Here is an 18,049-nt window from a genome sequence, read left to right as displayed (position 1 = left end):
GGGGACATGAAGAAGACCACGAGGCAAGTCCTACTCTTCATCCAAGCCCAGAAACGCCGAAACTTGGAAACGGGGGCAGCGCTGGGCCAACAAACCACCATTAAAACCCCCGAGGCGGCGTCCGGAGCGGGTGGGGGGGTGTGGAAGGGGGGGCGTGACTTCTCGTCGTGAGGGAGGGGAGCTGCCCTCAGGCCTCCCCGGGCCGCCGCCCGCGGGTCTCAGGTGCTTTACCCGGCGCAAGGGTCCTCACCGCTCCCGCGGAACTCGGCTTGCGCAGTGGCTACTCATCATGGACCGCGGCGAGGAGGCCCCGGAGACGGGCAGAGGCCGCAGCGGGCCCGCTTGGCCCGCCGCCGCCGCCCGGGGCCTACCGCCGCCGCCCGGGGCCGCCATTGCTACGGCAACGCCGCGCCGCCCGCTCGCCGATTCGCCAAAGCCCGCGCCGCCCTTTCCAGGCGAGGGGTGGGGGGATGGCGAAGAGGGACAAATCAAATCGAGTAGAAGTGAAGTGGGGGAAAAAAAAAAAAAAAAAGAAAAATTAAATGGATTAAAAAGCGCTACTTGGGTGTGCCCGCCCCCTCCGCCCGCAGCGTGGCGAATGTGCGGCGGGTGAGGCGCGGCTGAGGGGGAGCGGCGCGGCCATGGCGCTCCTGCGGGGTGAGGCCTCTGTCAGCCCGCGGCGGGGCGGGCGCCGTGTGAGGGGCAGCGGGGCCCCTCCGCGGGGGGTGGTGTGCCCGCCGGTCCCTGAGGGGGAGCGGGGCGGCTCCGTGCGGGCGGGGAGGCTGGGCCGGGTCTGAGGGGAAGGTGCGCGGCCCTGCGGCCCTTGTCCCGGCTGGGAGCGCGTGATACCCGTCGGAAAATCCGCAGTGGAGCCTGTGAAGCCGTTCCTCTTTCTCCGGGGGGGTTTTTCCTCCCCGCTCTCTGGTCCGTGCCGTTGTCAGCATCCGCGCGATAAACAGCTGAAAAAACCCGCGGCTTTTCAAAAAAAGCACTGATCTGCGTGAAGGTGCAGAGGGTGGAGAAGGGGCACGCGGTGTCGGTCGCAATCTTCTCTGTTCTGAGCACTGTTTTATGAAACAATAATAGTGTCTGTCTTCCAGCCGTGCTTATGGTGCAAACAAACCTATAGCGAAAGGTGCGTATATATGTCCAAAAACTAGCCATGGGTGTGTGCGGTGACTAGAAGTGACACTTGAAGTGTCAGTGACTGGAAGTTTGTCATATCCAGCCCCTGCCTGTGTTAGCACTAAGAGCGCAGGACAAACTCTGTGCGGTTCCTGCAAGTCTTTTATGTAAAGAAGTACTTTAGGAGGCTTAAATTTTGTGTCTCTTAAAAATGAGATCATTAGCACTTTAATACCTGATCTTGTTGAAGAACAAAACTGAAATTTGTTGAAATAGGGCTCTTCATCTATTTGACAGTGCTTTGCTACTTAACAGAGTGTACCTAAATAACATACGTGTAAGTCATGGTTTGAGGTTTCAGTGCCAGAAGCGTGTCTAGTCAGTGTTGCAGTAATTCCGTATTTCTCTGCTGAGCTGGATAATGCAGAGAGCAGCTTTGCCTGTTTCAGGATCTTCTCTCATCTCTTGCCACAGTGTTTTTCATGCACTGTTCTTGCTCCTTGAATTTTTTTGAGGTTAATGATTGGTTTTTTAGGCCTTCAAAATAGGATCTGATGAACAAATATTTTCATACCAGCTGCGTTTCAGAAATGTTGGAGGGTGAGAGAATGTTTCAGACCTATAATTGCAGATCCCCAAAACCAGTTTAAAAGATGGTTTGAGTATTTGGTAAGGACTCAGAGTGACCTTCGTTTTCTAGCCCCAAAACTTTCTGGATCCCTATGCGTTTGGTAGTATTCTGCTCTTATCTGGTGTTTATCACCTTGGAAAATTGCAGAGACTCTGGAAGTCTTGCCCTGGTAGTGTAGGACGGTACTAATTAATGGAGACTTAGGAAGAGCTCTCAAAGTCTACAGAGTCCTTTCTCAGGCTTCAGACACCCCTTGTTGCCCCTCCCAAAGTTTTGTGGAGGGAGTAGCATTTGTAGATGTCTCTCCAATCTAGCAAAATTCAGTAGTCTGTGGAGTAATAACACCCTTAGGGGAGCGGCTCTGTGGTCAGTTTAATTCAGCATGACATCGCTGCTCGGAAAGGTCGTGCTTCACCTTCTTCCCTTGCTGGTTCAGTCCAGCCTTCTCTCTTAGTCTGGAATTATGTTTTATTGAGCAGCCAGAAGGTGAACTCAGTCACAGAACTGATCGAAATGAAAATTAGCCCCTCGTTTTCCACTGACTCTGGGATGGTCTCCAGCTATACCACAGCTTTGGCCCTGCAGTGCTGTTGTGAGGGAGTGGGCAGCAGTGAGCAGCCTCAGTGAAAGAACAAGAGAAACGTTATTGCGACAGGAAAGTTTAAGGGCAAAGTTCCGTCCTTGCCCCCAGACTGTTTGTTTGTAGGGCAATAGGGTGTATGTGATTCAGCAAATAATGTGGAAAGCCAACAACCTGGCCAAAAGGGAGGAGAACAAGTTCTTTTAGCTAGGTCAGGTCCGTGAGCTAGTCTGCAGCTAAGCCTTGTAATCAGCTGTTGTTGGCACAATTTTGGAGGAAACGGACGGGAATCAGGGGGCAGGAAGAGTGGTGGCAAACGAGTGTCAAGGCCCACTTTGCTGCAGGGAACATGAGATCACCCTTAAAAGAGTGAAGGGTCTTTTTTTTGCAGGTGTTGTTAACATTTAATGAAGACTAAAACAACATTCCATAAATTATTGTTAATACAATACATTTTGGATAGTTAAATGAAAACTACTAGTCTAAATTGAAGTCTGTCACCTGAATACTTAGTCCAGGGACTAATTCTGCAGTGACTGTATTGAACACGCCTGGTTTTGATAAGCAGAAATCAACTAAAGCATCCTCACCGTTGTTAAAAAAACTTCTAGGGCTTCACACCTTGTGTCTGTTAGTAGTTTTCAGCTTTTTTTGAAAAAATGGATACAACCAAAGTAAAAAAGGTTCAGTCAGTGGATTAGGAATTGTTTCAGGTTAAATTGAATTACTCGCTGGTATCAACTGAGGGATGATTAAATGAAGAGTGAAAAATGATGATGGATATAGCATACACTTCATGTATACAAGGGGTCAGTTCTGAGCGTTTGTTCCAAGCCTGGATACAGGACCTTCCCCACAGCACCAGCTTTGGTACTTTTCAGACCTCTGAATATTCAGAGGCCTCTCGAGATATATATTTTTAATGACTGTTCCTTCTATGCTTAAAAAACCTGAAGTGTGAGCTTGCTGGATGTATAATAGTTAGCAGCTATTTATTCCTTTGAGGAAGTAAGTTTTGCTTCTCACAGTTTTTGGGTAGTTACTGTGTCAGCACTACATTTTAAGGGAGCAGCAGTAGTGTGCTTAGCAGAGGCTTCCTTCTAAGGTCTTCTGGGTAGCCCAGAAAGTAGTCCATGGGCAGCATCAGGGTGGGAGGGGGTTAGTCTGTTTCTCTATCTTCATGGTTTTGAAAGCCATGTTGTTTTTTACATTCATCATCCCTATCCTTGAAGCTGTAATTCTTGCTTAGTCTGCTTCAGGGTATTTCCCAGGTGATCTTCTGAGCGTAGTTATTGCCTGTTTCGGATCTCAACATTGTGTTCAGTTCCTTGTCAGTGGAGCAAGCTTGACCTTCACCAGTTGGGAAGGTCATTTTCTATAAACTGTGCAGCCCGGGATGCAAATACATGAGAGAGAGAGAGGAGCACCCTCTCTCTGACAAACCAGCCGAGGAATATGGATCACACGGCCTCTAACAGAAGGCCCAAAAAGTGTTCACATGTAGCTTAAAGAACAGGCATTTTCATTTGCCTTCATTCTTAGATCTGTATATATCCTTCCAGTGTTACCTAAAATAACTGTGGATGCCTCATGGCAGCTGTACAAAAGAGCTATGTGAGCTCTGTTGTTTAACTGGGGGAAAGTTCACAGACTGCCTCCCACTTGTTTCTGCACGGAGAGGCAGAGAGGAGCAGTGGATAGGTGTTCAGAGACAGCTTCTCCCAAGCTGAAATTCATATAGACTCCTTCTGGCCGATGCATTTGTACACACGCACTTGTAAACACTTTCCTGTCAGTTGAAAACTGAATTTTCTTTCTCAGAAACTAGAAGCCTGATGCTAATGCAGTTTAGATGTCTTATATAATTCTGGAAATAATTTTGGTTAAGGAATGGTTTTCCTCTTAAGTGAAAGGTTAAAACATATAGAAAGTTTTTTGTTTTGCTTTTTTTTTTTTATTCTTTGTGAAAACTGTTTCAGAGTGTAAGCCAAAAATCTGCTGAGTTTTCTAGGATGAGGTAATGGCCTCTTTGTTTTTTTAGAACTGTTCCTCATCTGACTATTTCACAGGTGTCCACTGTGGGATTTCATGGATATTATTTTCACACTTTTAGTGCGCTAGCACTAATATCTGATGTGATGTGGCAGCCTTCTCTGTCTGTCTGGTATCCTAAAAAACTGTTGGGTTTTGGTTTTTTTATTTCAAAACTCTTTGTGGAAAAGACGTATTTCTGGAATCTTTCCAGCTTTTCTCTCTGACCATTAATTCTGCATACCTTCTCTATCTAAAGTGCTTCTATATCTCATTTATCGTGTACGGCGTGAGTTCACATTGCCTGTATTTACAAACCTTGTGAGTTTAGGATGTTACGCAGTTGAGGCTGACTTGATGACTTTCTGTTTGTTTGATTCTGTACATCTGGATAATTTTTGCTTCTGTTGCAGGTGTATTCGTTGTTGCAGCAAAGCGAACTCCTTTCGGGACCTATGGAGGTTTGCTGAAGGACTTCACAGCCACTGATCTGACAGAACATGCCGCTCGAGCAGCGCTGGCTGCTGGCAAGGTCTCTCCTGAGATCATTGACAGTGTCATCGTCGGCAGTGTCATGCAGGTTGGTGACGTGGAGAATTGACTGGTCAGTGATGATTTCAGTTGTCTCCTTCAGTGTGGTCTTATAGTGAGTTACCTCTGTTTTGCAGCCAAGAATAAACGAAAGGGGTGGAAATGAAATGGGTAAGTAGTGTTTATAGTGTAGAGTTTCCTGTTCGTGTTTAAGGGACATACCCTGCATGATTTGTGATACTACTGGGGGCAAGGCTTAGCTTTCTTTTTTAAGTACCAAAAGTAGTTTAACCTAGGACAAACTGATTTTCTGAAAAGAATTGTGGATTCATTAAAGGGTTAGTTGCTAATCTCTGGTATATTTTTTCCTGTTTTCATGACTTGAGCTGTGGAACTCAATGATTGGTGAGTTTTCACTGATTGTATAAATCCCTTTCTTTCTGGAGACTGTAACTGATTTGAGCCCACTTAACTTGAGGTTTCTAGATAGAATTTTTTTGAGTGAATATGAGTTTACTTTCAGACGAAGGGATGCATGCCTCAACTGGCAGAGACATTTGGACAATCTTATCGTTTCCAGAGCTCTTGTGATGTAGGTGCTATTGCATGCAGGGCACCAGCATTGCAAAACTGCAGTATCCGCATACCTAGATTAGGATCTGTTTTAGGCAAGACAGAAAAGAGCATTTCTGGTTTGGTTTTGTTTTGTATTCTGGCTTCACCATTATTAAAGGTAGGCAGTCTTATTTTGCATTGAGTGTTTCAAGGGTGCAGAAGAAACAAATACCCAAGAACTTTCATGATAAGTGAACAAATGTGCAGTATTCCTTCTTAAGGATTTTCAACCAAAAGAGAAGCTTTTGATTATTCTGTCTCCTACAGCTACCATCTCAGCTTTCATTCAGTTTTTTAGGTTTTGTAAGTACTGTTTGTGGCCTAGGAAAAAAAAAAGGTTGCTGCATCCAAATCTCCTTTAATGCTTTCACATAAAAAATAGTAGTATTCTAATTAAAAAAAAAAAGTCTTTTCATGTTGAAATTACTTTTCTTTTCCTTTGCATCATACTTCCCCGTCCCAGTAGATTTTTTTAGTCCTGGATTCCTTTTAAATACTTAATATTATATGTGTATAATATGTATATAAGTATTATATGTACATATATACTTAAGTATTATATGATTAAGTTTAAATAACTATGAATGTATGACCATTTTAAGCTCTCCTTCTTCAGCAGAATTGTCTTGATTAATATGTTTTTTCTGAACTTGCATTGTCAAGTAGTGTTGTGTACAAAACTTTGTCTTTATCGTACATACTAGCTTAGGGCGTGATCCCCAAGAGCATAAGTGTTCTCTCTGTTTGGAAAAGATCCATTACAAACCTTTAGTGGTGCTGTTACGGTTTTTTATTCTGTACCTGTGCTTGCCATCATCTGCTGACTCAGTAGTTGAAATGCAGAAGCCTAATCATTTTTGTTTCATCTCATGTGGGAGCCTGGTTTATTAAAGGAGCAGGTTCTGAAGCAAACTGCTCTGTGTGCAGTACTTTGCTTTTCAAATAGAAGTCTGATATAACCATCTTTGAAAAGTTTGGAGGAATGAGACTTTATTGTTTGAAGAGGCCAGTGTCCAGCTAGAACATCAGAGTTACAAAATTTTGCAAAGTGGATAGGAAGCAGCAATGGCATCTCTGCATTTTCCACACTGTCTGGTTTTGGGGGGCCTTCCCCTGTTAGTCTGAGCAATTTTAATTTAGCTTGAAATAATTACTGCTTACCAGTCAGGATCTGGTCTTATGTCAGTCTGTTGTGTGTATGCTGCTTTGAAAATAAGAGTTAAGGGAAAAGGGAAGACTATTAAGTTGCTGACTTCAGTCTTCACATCTGTAGTACCGTTTTTGGCCTGATGTCTAGCTTTCATGACACAGAGTTTCTTTAAAATGCATATTAAGACATTGGCCCTTTTTGATCATACGGGATGGTGGTTCTTTGAAGTGAATCAAAGTGCTTCTTATGACTAGTAGGGTTTCTGTTGAACATAAATTATCCTCTGTCAGTGATGCAATTACACCATTTTCAAGACTTTTACTTTCCAAAGAAATTGGAGTGTAACAAAACCTCCTGTTTGTTATGTCTGCAGAGCTCCTCAGATGCCATTTATATTGCAAGACATGTTGGTTTACGTGTGGGAGTTCCTGTTCCAGTTCCAGCCCTCACTGTCAACAGACTTTGCGGCTCTGGTTTCCAGTCTATTGCCAGTGGATGTCAGGTACAAAGCACTTTTTTTTTTTTTTTTTTTTTTCCTTTCTTTCTGTATTAGCTGTAACTTTTATCAGGCTGTTAACATGAGAGAAAAGATGTGTGTAGAAACGTGTATTTCATGTTTGGGATGAGTCTTAGCATGGATTTTTAGCTACCACTGGTAGAGACTTCCTGTTGTCCTGCATGGTTATGTGCAGGAAGTCAGCCTCCACAGTGCCATATTTTGTGGCTGGTTTTAAAAATCATCGTTGTAGCTATTTTGAGTTTAATATAAGGAATGCAATGAGTGTTACCCAGTGAAATAGAGCTCAGCTGTGCAGTAGTTGCATTCTGTGATCCTGTCTGTACAAACTGTGATTACTGGGCATCAGAACCACAACAGGAGGCTTTCATCTTCTGATCATTGTTTATATTCTCACCTAGCTGGCTATGTAAGCAGCAACCTGTGCTTTTTAAGTGTGTTTTTGTTCAAAGATCCAAACCCTCTTACGGGTTAGATAATTTATAGCGTCACTTCTTTTAAAATAGAAGAAAGTCAACTTCTCTTTGAGCGGTTGGCCAAAACCACTAAGATGGTACAGTGATTTTTATTTCATTTGTTCATACAGACCAGTGGTCTAGACTTTAGAAAATTAAAGGGTATTTTATGAATATTTCAGCAACCACATAGTTGTGTTTTGTATTTTTTTTTTTTAAAGAAAAAGTTGCCATTGGCTAGAGAATTATTTTAGGTCTGATCCTCTAGAGGAAAAAATGTAGAAGACAGTGTAGAGTTAAGGTTACATATTTACAGTAATATCTGTCTGGCTGTTTTTTCTGCTTTCTGCAAAGGCTACGCATACGTTGGCCTACACTGAAAAAATGTGTTGGAGAATTTGACCACTTACCTCAGAAGTGTGGTTTTGAGGTCTTTTCCAAAGATGCCATTTCATCAGCTAATGTTCCTACATTTCTCTGGCACACAACAAAGCTGCAGCTTCTGTTCTGAGCTGCTTAAATGTGCACAAAGTTTTTTGTAATTATAGAAAGCATCTCAGCACATATTACTACAAATCAGTCACACTAATTATTAACTAGTCATCTCAAATGCATATCAATGTAATTTAATCTGCTTCCGTTCCAGTACATAAATAACCTTAACTGTCCAACTGAGTGAATCACTTCAAGAATTTAGGAATTGGGGCTTTTAGGTTCTGTGAGCTTTGCCAATGACAAAATAGTGCATTTTGGGGGTTTCTTTTGGCAACTTACCTGACTAATGTTTTCTAAAATGATTTCCCATTTTTTTAGAGTCGTAAGGTCTCATTTCAAGCTTTGAGGTTTAATTTGTGTTCCTGTTCAGAAGATCAGGAGCTAAAAAAAAAACCAACCAAGCTCAACCATGTGTGAACCTAACCACACAAGCATGAAGATGCTTAATGGCTTTGCCCTCTGTCCTGTCATACATGTACACCCATATTCTCTTCCTCCCTCACTGATACAATCATTCCTTGCTGAAAGGAGGAAGAAGGAACATGTAATGAAAGAGACAGACCCAATCTTAATAGAAGGGTAAAGCCTTCATAAATATACACATGGCTAAGCTTGAATTCATTTTCTTTGTGTGGCTTTGTAGGTGAGGAGGTTCTAAAATGGTTGTTATTGTCTTGCAAAACCAGCAGAGTAAATACTAGATCTGTTTTGTTTTTCTGTTAACAGGAAATTTGCCTTAATGACTCAGAAGTTGTTCTGTGTGGTGGAGCTGAAAACATGAGCCAGGCTCCTTATGCAGTTCGAAACATTCGATTTGGAACCAGATTAGGAGCAGAGCTCAAGGTCTAGTACTCTTTTACTTTTTTTTTTCCTCTGAATAAAGGCATGTTTACAGAGCAATGTAAAGTATCAGGCCTGTAGACACAGTATCCTTGCAAATGGAATTATTGGAGATCCAGATTTAGTTGTTCGAAGCATTTATCCAGTATAAGGTTCAGGCAATTTCGTTAAGCATGCCAGTTTTCTAGCTTTTCCAAAACTGTATTTGAATTACTGTTCCCTGTTAAACATATCAATAAACTCTTAGACACAAAGCTTAGTTCACTTGGTACATCCCATCGAAGTACTGTATGTAATATAAAAACTTTTCAGAGGCTGTGAAATAGAGGCATACACAGTTCAGGTAAAGCTAGTAAGGCTAGCAATGGGTAGATAGACTGGTAAAGAACATGTATATCTCCAAGTTGTAAGCATCTCTCAGTTCTAAAACTTGAAGTTAAATCCATTGACAGATAAGTTATTTTTACATTTTCTTCTGAAGATAAATCCTTAGTGAATACTGCGGGAAATTTGCAGCAGGATCCAGTTCTGCTCTGATAATTACCATTCACTCGATCATAACCAACATCAAAATGCTAAATTAGGATATTTCAGTGTTTCAGCCCTTTGTTTTTTGTACACCATTTTCCCAGTGTGAAGGTGGTGAATGTGAAGTATACTTGACTCTGTTCTGTGAATCTGTGTGGCACTGTGACTGAGCCTCAGTTCCTACAGAGAACACCTTGTATGTGGAGGTTGCTGATACACCGAGTTTCCACAGGTGCCACTGGGTTCTTCTCGTGAAGAGAATTACTCAGTTGCAGGTGAATGAGTGATTTATCTTGCAGCACTTTACTGGTGACAGAGATGACAGAACCCATCTGGACTGACTGGGCTTGCCTTTATCAGGTTAAGTGAAGCTAGTGTTGCGTATTTTCTCACCTGAGATGTTTTACCCTCAGAAAATTTTGACTGAAGTAAGGTGTTTTCACCTAACACTAGAGAACAAGCCAGAGAATCAGTATGTTGCTGTGCCTTTTCACAGTTCCTCACCTTTCCTTCTTGGTAACTAGAAAGACAGGTGTGTTTTCTCATAGGTCTTGAGTAAATAATTCCTGCAGCAGTGAAATACGCTGAAATGCTAAGAATCATAGGCTTTTCCCAAACCTCTCAGGGCCACATGTGATTGGAAAGAACCACACTAGAGCACAGTGTAGATTAACTAAAATAACACACAAGAAATTGCATACTGGTTTGCTGTGTAATAAAGTATCTGTAGGTAACCTGAGTTAATTTTACAAGAGACACTAGTTTCCAAGAGGCTGCTGAATCATTAGAAACTGTCAATAATACATGTTAATATTGCTGTGCTCTATGATTTTTCTTTTCATAATGTTCCATGCAGTTGGAAGACACGTTGTGGGAAGGTCTAACAGATACGCATGTTAAAATACCTATGGCAGTTACAGCTGAAAATCTGGCTGCAAAATACAACATCACGCGAGAGGACTGTGACCGATACGCGTTCAAAACGCAACAGAGGTGCAAAGCTGGTTAGTAAATTTAGGAATGGACGTGTTTATATGATACTAGTTTCAAATCTAGTTAGTTTTAACATCGATTCAAAGTATTCTTAAGTTTTGTGTAGCTGGTGCATCTTGGTGTAATTTGTCTTTTGATTTGCCAATACTGTATTTCACGTTTTTTTTTCCCCTGGGATACAAGTAGCCCACTCCTAGGGGGTTTGACTTTCAATATACTGAGTCAGGTGTTATGCCTACCAGCAGCTTAAGTAACGAGCCCCTTTCCACTGGCTTGCTGTGTCTTCCTCGTGGACATTCAATAGCCGTTTGAGCAGTGAATGCTGTTGGCCTGTCACATGCCACCTCCTGCATGCCTGACTCCCTTCCTTTCTTTCCTCTCCACTGCAGAGCAGTCCTCTCCCACAGCAACCCACACCCTTCTTGCATTGCCAGCATGTGCTATAATTGATAAAAATCCATTTTATTTCTTTCGCAAATCATATGCTATTCTACAGCCCAGGAGCAGTTAGAGCAGATGGAATCTGAAGAGGGGGATATTTGTTCAGGACCTGTGTTTAAACACAGTTCATCTTATTCCACACTAAAGACAGAGTCCTGTGGCTAATCACGAGAGAAGAAGGTTTTGTAGACTTTATTTGGAAAGTTCAGAGGTAGCTAAACAACAGCAGATATGGCAATTTCAGTGCCTTAGTTTTAAATCCCTTAGAGTTGCATTTGTGGAATGATTTGAAGTGGCTAGGAGTTCAGTTTTGGGAGACAGGAGTTTTGGTTTTAAATCTGTGTGTTCATATCGACATTGTGGACACAAAAGGTAGCGTTTAGTTGCCTGAATATTGACATCTAAAGTCATCTTAGGTGATGTGGCTGGATGCTCTTATGGGCGTCTTCGATACCCACAATGTCTTGAATTGCCTCAGGTTGTTTAGGCAGGTGAATCTTGTTCTAAGATCATGACTGTGAGACCCGTGGAGGAACACCTTGGACAGGATTTTAATTTATATATGGTAGCTTATGCTGGTTATCAACAGAGAAAACGTGGCTCAGAATCCTTTTCCATGTTCCCCTCTTAGTGAGATTTACATCTTCTTGGTGCTCTGATAAGTGACAGAACTGTAGAATAAAGCAACAATGCACGGGGATGTGTACCAAAAATAATGATTAAAAAAAAGAGTTCAGTTATTTAAAGCTGAAATAACACTTTAGTATTTGAGACTTTCTTTGGAGAAGTTTGAGAATGTATTTGTAGAGTTTTTGCCCAGTTTCTGAAAAAAAAAAACCCAAACAATAAAACACCAGCCAGCCTATTTAAACAAAGTAAAGCATAAATAGTACTTTCCTGGAACTCTTGGTTAAAATAGAGCAAAAGTTGTGTGCACATGAAAATAGCATTATTGGTCATGCTGTGCAATCATCTTGATATTTTTATCAGAGTCCTTTTATTTTCCTTTTTGTGGTTGCAGCTCATGATGCTGGTTACTTTAATGCTGAGATGGCACCAATTGAAGTGAAAACGAAAAAGGGGAAAGAAACTATGCAAAAGGACGAGCATCCAAAACCCCAGACCACTCTGGAACAATTGGCAAAACTCCCATCTATCTTTAAAAAGGATGGCACGGTCACTGCTGGGAATGCTTCAGTGAGTACGTCAAAGCCTTGGGTTATGAAAGTGTCACCTCTGAGGTTCTCCAAATTTATTGTCAGTGTATTTGTCTCACTGAGCCACCTTTGGCTGTCAGCCGTGTCTCCTGACGAAAGCGATTTCTAATTCTGCAGTTGAGTGCCCCTGGTTGACTGTTTCAGCCCCAAGATGGCAGGGGGATCCTTTAGCCTGCTCCTGTGTCCTAAAATTTAGTTCTGTGTCACTGTTCTTTTAGTGAGAGATTGACACTTCCTCATCAACCTTGAATTACACAGTCGATACCTGCAGTGGCTGTGTAGAATTAGCCCTTCTGCTTTTTTTTGGGGGGGCAGTGATTGCTGAACATCTGCTTTACAAATCGTGCATTATATTAGTGGGCATGCTGCTGCTGCTCATCTTTGTACCACAGTTAGTATCCTCTCTAGTCCAAACCACATTTTTCTCTTACCCAGAGAGTCTGGGTGCATAGCAGCATGTCACTACAGACTGTTCCTCTTACAGTCGTTATCTCAATCAATTGATTAATGTTCTTTGGGCCAGAAGGACCACTGTGATCATATAATCTGAATTCCTGCCTAAAATAGATCATAGCCACAGTAAGTATGGGTGTCTCTAAAGCATCTTTTATAATTAATAGTACAGTTATCCAATATTAATAGTGTTCTTGCAAGTCTACAGAATGATGTTTGCAGTGTAAGGGAGAATTTAAGTGGTAAAAAGTATTTTACTTTCCTAAAATATTGAAATTAATTAAACATCTATATTTAACTTTCTTTCACAGTCCACAGAATAGTGAAAGACTTGTGGCTGTTTTGAATAAACACTAATACAATTGCTAAATGTTAGAAATAGTGTCTTGGACTCAAACTTTTTTTTTGAGGGGCATATTTATTTTAAAGCGTGGGGTTTGGGTTTTTTTTGTTTGTATCTTCTCCACTAAGAATGCTTTTCTCTCTTATTGCAAGGGGGTGTGTGATGGAGCTGGTGCAGTCATCATTGCCAGTGAATCAGCACTTAAAAAGCACAGCCTTACTCCTCTGGCAAGAGTAGTAGCCTATCACTCATCTGGCTGTGACCCTTCCATAATGGGCATTGGTAAGTTGCAGTAAAGCACTTTATTTTACAGCACCAAGCAGCATTAAAATACTCTTGTGTTGGGCGTTCTCAAGGAAAGAAAGGGAGGCTGCAGTGTGCTGAGTCTGGTCGCTCTGAAGACATTTGTGTGGCTTACTACAGGGAGACTGTTGGTTGCACTGCGTCAGCCCATCCCTCTTACACAGAGGGACTGACTTACTCCTCAGTTTGACTGAAAGGATATGTGCAGTGCCTGACCCGTAGCATTAGCACTGAACTGTAGTCTCCCAGGCACCTTTTTTTTTTTTCTTTTTTACTCTCTGTTAGTAAGTCAAGAGAACAGTCACACTCTCAGTGTTTTTTTAAAACCAGTTTTCTCCTGAAATTCACTGTAGTTTCCTGTGAGATTTAAATCCCTTTATTAAATGTGTAACTATGAGTTGACTTCCTCACCTCTTGCTGAAGAAATATTAGCTATGTGTACACCTTCAGCAGTTACTCAGTTGCTCAAGCTAAGATTGGATTCCAGGATGCACATCTGTTCAGGTATTATTTTGGCAAACCAACTACTTCTCTTTTTTTGTTAGTCCTGTATTTTATGCTTCCTAATCAAGTAGCTGTTAACACAAACAAACCCTCAAAGCAATCCAGACACCCCAGGATTTTTCCCTTCTGTTTATTTTGTAAGCAGCATTGTATCCCAGCATTGCCTTTCCTTTCTGTCACTCTGTTCAGAGAAGTCATTGTTGACTGGTTCCATGTGTCAGTAGAAATGCAAATGAAGCATTGTCAGATTTGTTTTCTTGATCAGACTATCTGACTAACACAACCTTCAAAGCAAATGTAGAGGGAGGATTTTTTTTTCGCTAGACTTCATGCTGTCATTGTGCTTTCTAAACTAGCCCATTCTTTCTAGGTCAGGCAACTCTTTTAGCTTGTTTAAAAACTTCATAAATCATATGGAGAAACAGTTAGTATCCTAACTCCTTAACACCACAGCTTGTCCCCAGCATCTCAAAAAGACCAGATGAGATTCATTGACATGACAGCAGCAGATCTGAGAACGGGAGCTCAGACTGAGCAACTGCCCTTTCACATACTGATAGTGATAGGGAGTCTTGCCTCACAATGTCTAGTGAGAGAATTCATTATTTTAAAAAGAGAAGGGGGGGCAGAGGGGGCGGGAAAAGTCTGCTTGGCTGTCATTAAAGGTCTTTGTATTGTCCACATGAGACCCTCCCATTACTCTCACGCGTAACAGGCATACTAAAATCCATCCGTAATGAGATGCATTTGGAGCCTAGTATTAAGCTGCCTGAGACTTTCCAATAATCCAGCTTTGAACTGGGCCCTTTCTTCATTTAATTTTTCTGTTTCTTCAGTCATTTACATATTTCTATGTTTTTTATTCTTTGAGCTATGAGTTGTCAATGCCATTTTTTGGTAGTGAGAGAGCATTTAGGGTTGTTAACGTTTTAGGATTGGGGATTTTTTTTGTCCAATGATCAGCTGCCATCTAACATCTCAGTATCTTTGTCCTACAAGCACATCTCTAATTAACCCTTTCAAATTCTCTTTGAGTGTCTCCTTTGGTAGCTGTGCTTTGAAATCTCCACTAGTGAATTATACTAGGTCATGTATGTCAGCTTTCTTCCAGAGAACAGTTTTATTGCCAAACTCTGTAATGTTCTCAAAAAAAAAAAAAAAAAATCTTACTGGCTTCAGCTGGCTGGGACCTGGGTCCAGATGAGCATTTTTAGTGTTAGGTTTTTTTTTTTTACTAGAAGGTTTTCAGGTAAATTATATAAAGAACACCAGAACAATAGTACCCGTAACTAAACACATGATCAGCAAACTCCAGAACAGCCTGTCTTTTTCTTTTTTGTATACCTGGAGGCTGCAAGTTTTGAGGAAAGAATAAGCTGAACCAAGAGTACTGGGAAGGAGAATGCCTCAAAACTGTCGTGAAGTTATTTTATTTGGCTGGGGACTGTCAGTTCTCTTGACTTGAAAGCTCTGCATGTGTTTACCAACATAGCTGTGCAGCACTAATGACACTCCTAATGTTCTCTGGTAGTATGCTGAGGAGACTGACAAATAGTTTTGAGATTAAGGAGTTCTTTTACCACCTAATAAAGCAGGTGAGTGGTGTATCCAGAACTCAGTGGCTGCACAGAGTCTCATGGGAGGGGATTTGATAAGGCTTTATGAAGCTACCCTATGTATAACATGTTTATAAGCCTGTATTTGTTTATTTTTTATTTAACTAAATGTGCATACGATTTCCAAATAGGCCCTGTGCCTGCGATTACTGAGGTTCTGAAGAAAGCAGGATTGGCCCTGAAGGACATGGATTTGGTAGAGGTGAGGAGTTTTAATATGAACAGTGAGGTTACTCCTGATCTTTTTAGCAGAAACATTCCACTCATACGTGTAGCCCCTCATCACAGGGTAGGTGTTTCTGTGTGTCTGGAGCCCACTGGTCTTAGCTCACTTGCCTGACCTCTGTCCGTTTAGTTTCTACCACACCATTGCACAGTCATTACAAAAATCTCAGGCATGTGGAAATTGAAAATGGTGTGATAGCATGCTGTGGAAAAAAAATATCCTCATGTGACCTGAGGTTTCACTCTGTTGGCTGGACTGTTAATGTTTTAAATCAGTCACGCTTCTCCATTTGTGACGAGGCCATTTTTTGTCAGAGCAATAGACTCTTCATTAACACATTGCATCAAAATATATGCACCTTTTTTTTATAAAATATACTACATATTTTCTTTTTATCACATGTGCCAGAAGGATTTGAATTTACATTGGGATGCCTGACAGTTTGTATGTTGTCTGAGTACGCGTTCGTAAATGTTTAATATTTTTCTCAATCAAAATGACCTGCAGAAGAAGCGCATCTCATTTAATCTTGTGTGAGCGCATGCTGCTGAGAGCTTGTGTGGAAAGTCAGATGTGAACAGTTGTATTGTTTCTCTGGTGTTTCAGGTGAATGAGGCGTTTGCACCTCAGTATCTAGCTGTCGAAAAAGTTTTGGGCCTTGACCCTGAAAAAACCAATGTCAACGGAGGTGCCATCGCTATAGGTCATCCTCTGGGTGCTTCAGGATCGCGGATCACAGCTCATCTAGTTCATGAATTAAGGTATGTCCGTAGCTGATGGCTGCTGGTCGTGAATGCAATACTAATGTATTTATGCCTGCAGAAGATCTTTAGCACGGATACTGCGTGACTGAAATCTTCTAGTCGACTGGCTTAAAACTCTCCTCACTAAAGTGTACTACTTTCTGAACAAATTTTTTAACCTTTGTGCTGTAGCCCCGGTCCTACAGCTTCCCTTGTATTCCATTCTGTCATCATTACAGGATTTTTTGCTTCCTCTAGATGTGATCTAAGCCCACAGCAGTCCCTGGGAAGGTTTCCTTTATTGAAATGGCCTTTGAGCAGAGTCTGTTCTTTCTTAACAGGGTGCATTTAAAAGGCTTTATCATCAACTTCTCTCTTCTTTAGTCCATTTTCATAAATTTTGACTCTTTTGGCTTGCTTGATATGCTTAGCACCATTTCAATCTGAATCTTCCTTTTTCCCCCCTCAGGGCAGAGATCGCTGTATCTTTTTGCTTGTACTTGCAGCACTCTATTAGCGTTCAACCATAAAGCCTCAGTTAATTTGCACCTTGCAGAAAACTGTTTCTTAAAGTGTGGCTGTAGAAAACTTAGCCTTTAAAAACTACCTTGACAATAAAATTATGTTTTACTTACGCCATTTTTATTATGTGTTGAAACCACAAGTATCCTGTAATGTCATTCCTTGCCATTTTGTGTTCCTAAGAACAGTATAACATACCATCTTTTAGATGTCAAAAGACTCAGACTTACAACTCCTTGTTATTCTACAGAAATATTTCAATATCAACTGAGGCTTCACGATATTCTTCTAGAAGAAGAACATACACATTCTAAAGCATCCATCTTGAGTAGTACCTGGCTGATAGCTAGTTTCCTTTCATAAAATCAGGACAACAGCTACTATGGTTTCATAAATGTAAATTGTTTTTACTGTTACTTTTTCTGTACAGGCGTCGTGGCGGGAAATATGCGGTTGGGTCGGCTTGCATTGGCGGTGGACAAGGTATTGCTGTTATCATTGAGAACACAGCCTGAGGGATTCTGGAGACTGCAGTGTCACCCAAATTACTGATTCGGTGTAAAGATGAGAAACTTCTGCCTTTTCTGACAATAATGCATCACTGTCTGCCTTCGTTTTGTGCCATTCCTGCAAGGTAAAGGAATAGCTGAGAAGTCTGAATTCTGAACAAAAAGATTCATTAATGCCTTTCTAAGTAAAGGAAGGGTAACATCAATATAATTTCACGCTGATGAAGTATTTTCTAAAAGCCTCTTTTCAATCAAAGTTAATGTATTTCTGTAGGCAAAATTCTTTTAATTTCCTGAGGGAATTGCCTGTCAAACTTTCACCAAACCTGCCTTAAAATAGCAGTCAGTGCAGCTTTTTAAGCAAGTATTGCTTAAACTGTTCTTATTTCAGCTACACTGCTGTCTGGCAGATATGCCTCTTTTATCATCAGGAAATGTGGAAATGGAATTTGAGACCTTCTGAAGTACATACTGATTGTAGAATGATGGCTATAATCTGTACCCTGCTGTTTTGTGAGGGAAAAGAAAATTGAGCGAAAGCTGAAATTTCCATTGTGCCTCCCAAAAGAACAATAAATATGACAGAAAAAAGGGCTTGGTGTTCATTTGTTTGTTTTAAAAGTAAATCACTTTGAGAATTGTTACTTTTGGTAAGTCAGTGTTTGTTTTTGGAGAGACCAA

The 18,049-nt window shown here is 41.3% G+C and overlaps 1 protein-coding gene across 1 annotated transcript; it reads left to right on the top strand.

Moving 5' to 3' along the window:
• The first annotated feature begins 587 nt into the window (after window positions 1–587).
• Window positions 588–17,961, top strand: ACAA2 (acetyl-CoA acyltransferase 2). Its single transcript, XM_074855730.1, has 10 exons — window positions 588–657; window positions 4,781–4,947; window positions 7,037–7,165; window positions 8,857–8,973; window positions 10,355–10,502; window positions 11,954–12,129; window positions 13,098–13,227; window positions 15,500–15,570; window positions 16,201–16,355; window positions 17,290–17,961. The coding sequence occupies exons 1-10, from the start codon at window positions 642–644 to the stop codon at window positions 17,372–17,374; spliced, it is 1,194 nt and encodes a 397-aa protein (XP_074711831.1). The 5' UTR covers window positions 588–641; the 3' UTR covers window positions 17,375–17,961.
• Window positions 17,962–18,049: the final 88 nt, after the last annotated feature.

The sequence above is a fragment of the Strix uralensis genome, chromosome Z (genome assembly GCF_047716275.1).
Source record: "Strix uralensis isolate ZFMK-TIS-50842 chromosome Z, bStrUra1, whole genome shotgun sequence".
Taxonomy (NCBI): Eukaryota; Metazoa; Chordata; class Aves; order Strigiformes; family Strigidae; genus Strix; species Strix uralensis.
This window is presented reverse-complemented; position numbering and strand designations above follow the sequence as displayed.

Coding starts and splice junctions, on each gene's coding strand:
- ACAA2 (XM_074855730.1), top strand. Junction 7,166..8,856: donor CTATTGCCAGTGGATGTCAG/GTACAAAGCACT, acceptor TTCTGTTAACAG/GAAATTTGCCTTAATGACTC. Junction 8,974..10,354: donor GATTAGGAGCAGAGCTCAAG/GTCTAGTACTCT, acceptor TGTTCCATGCAG/TTGGAAGACACGTTGTGGGA.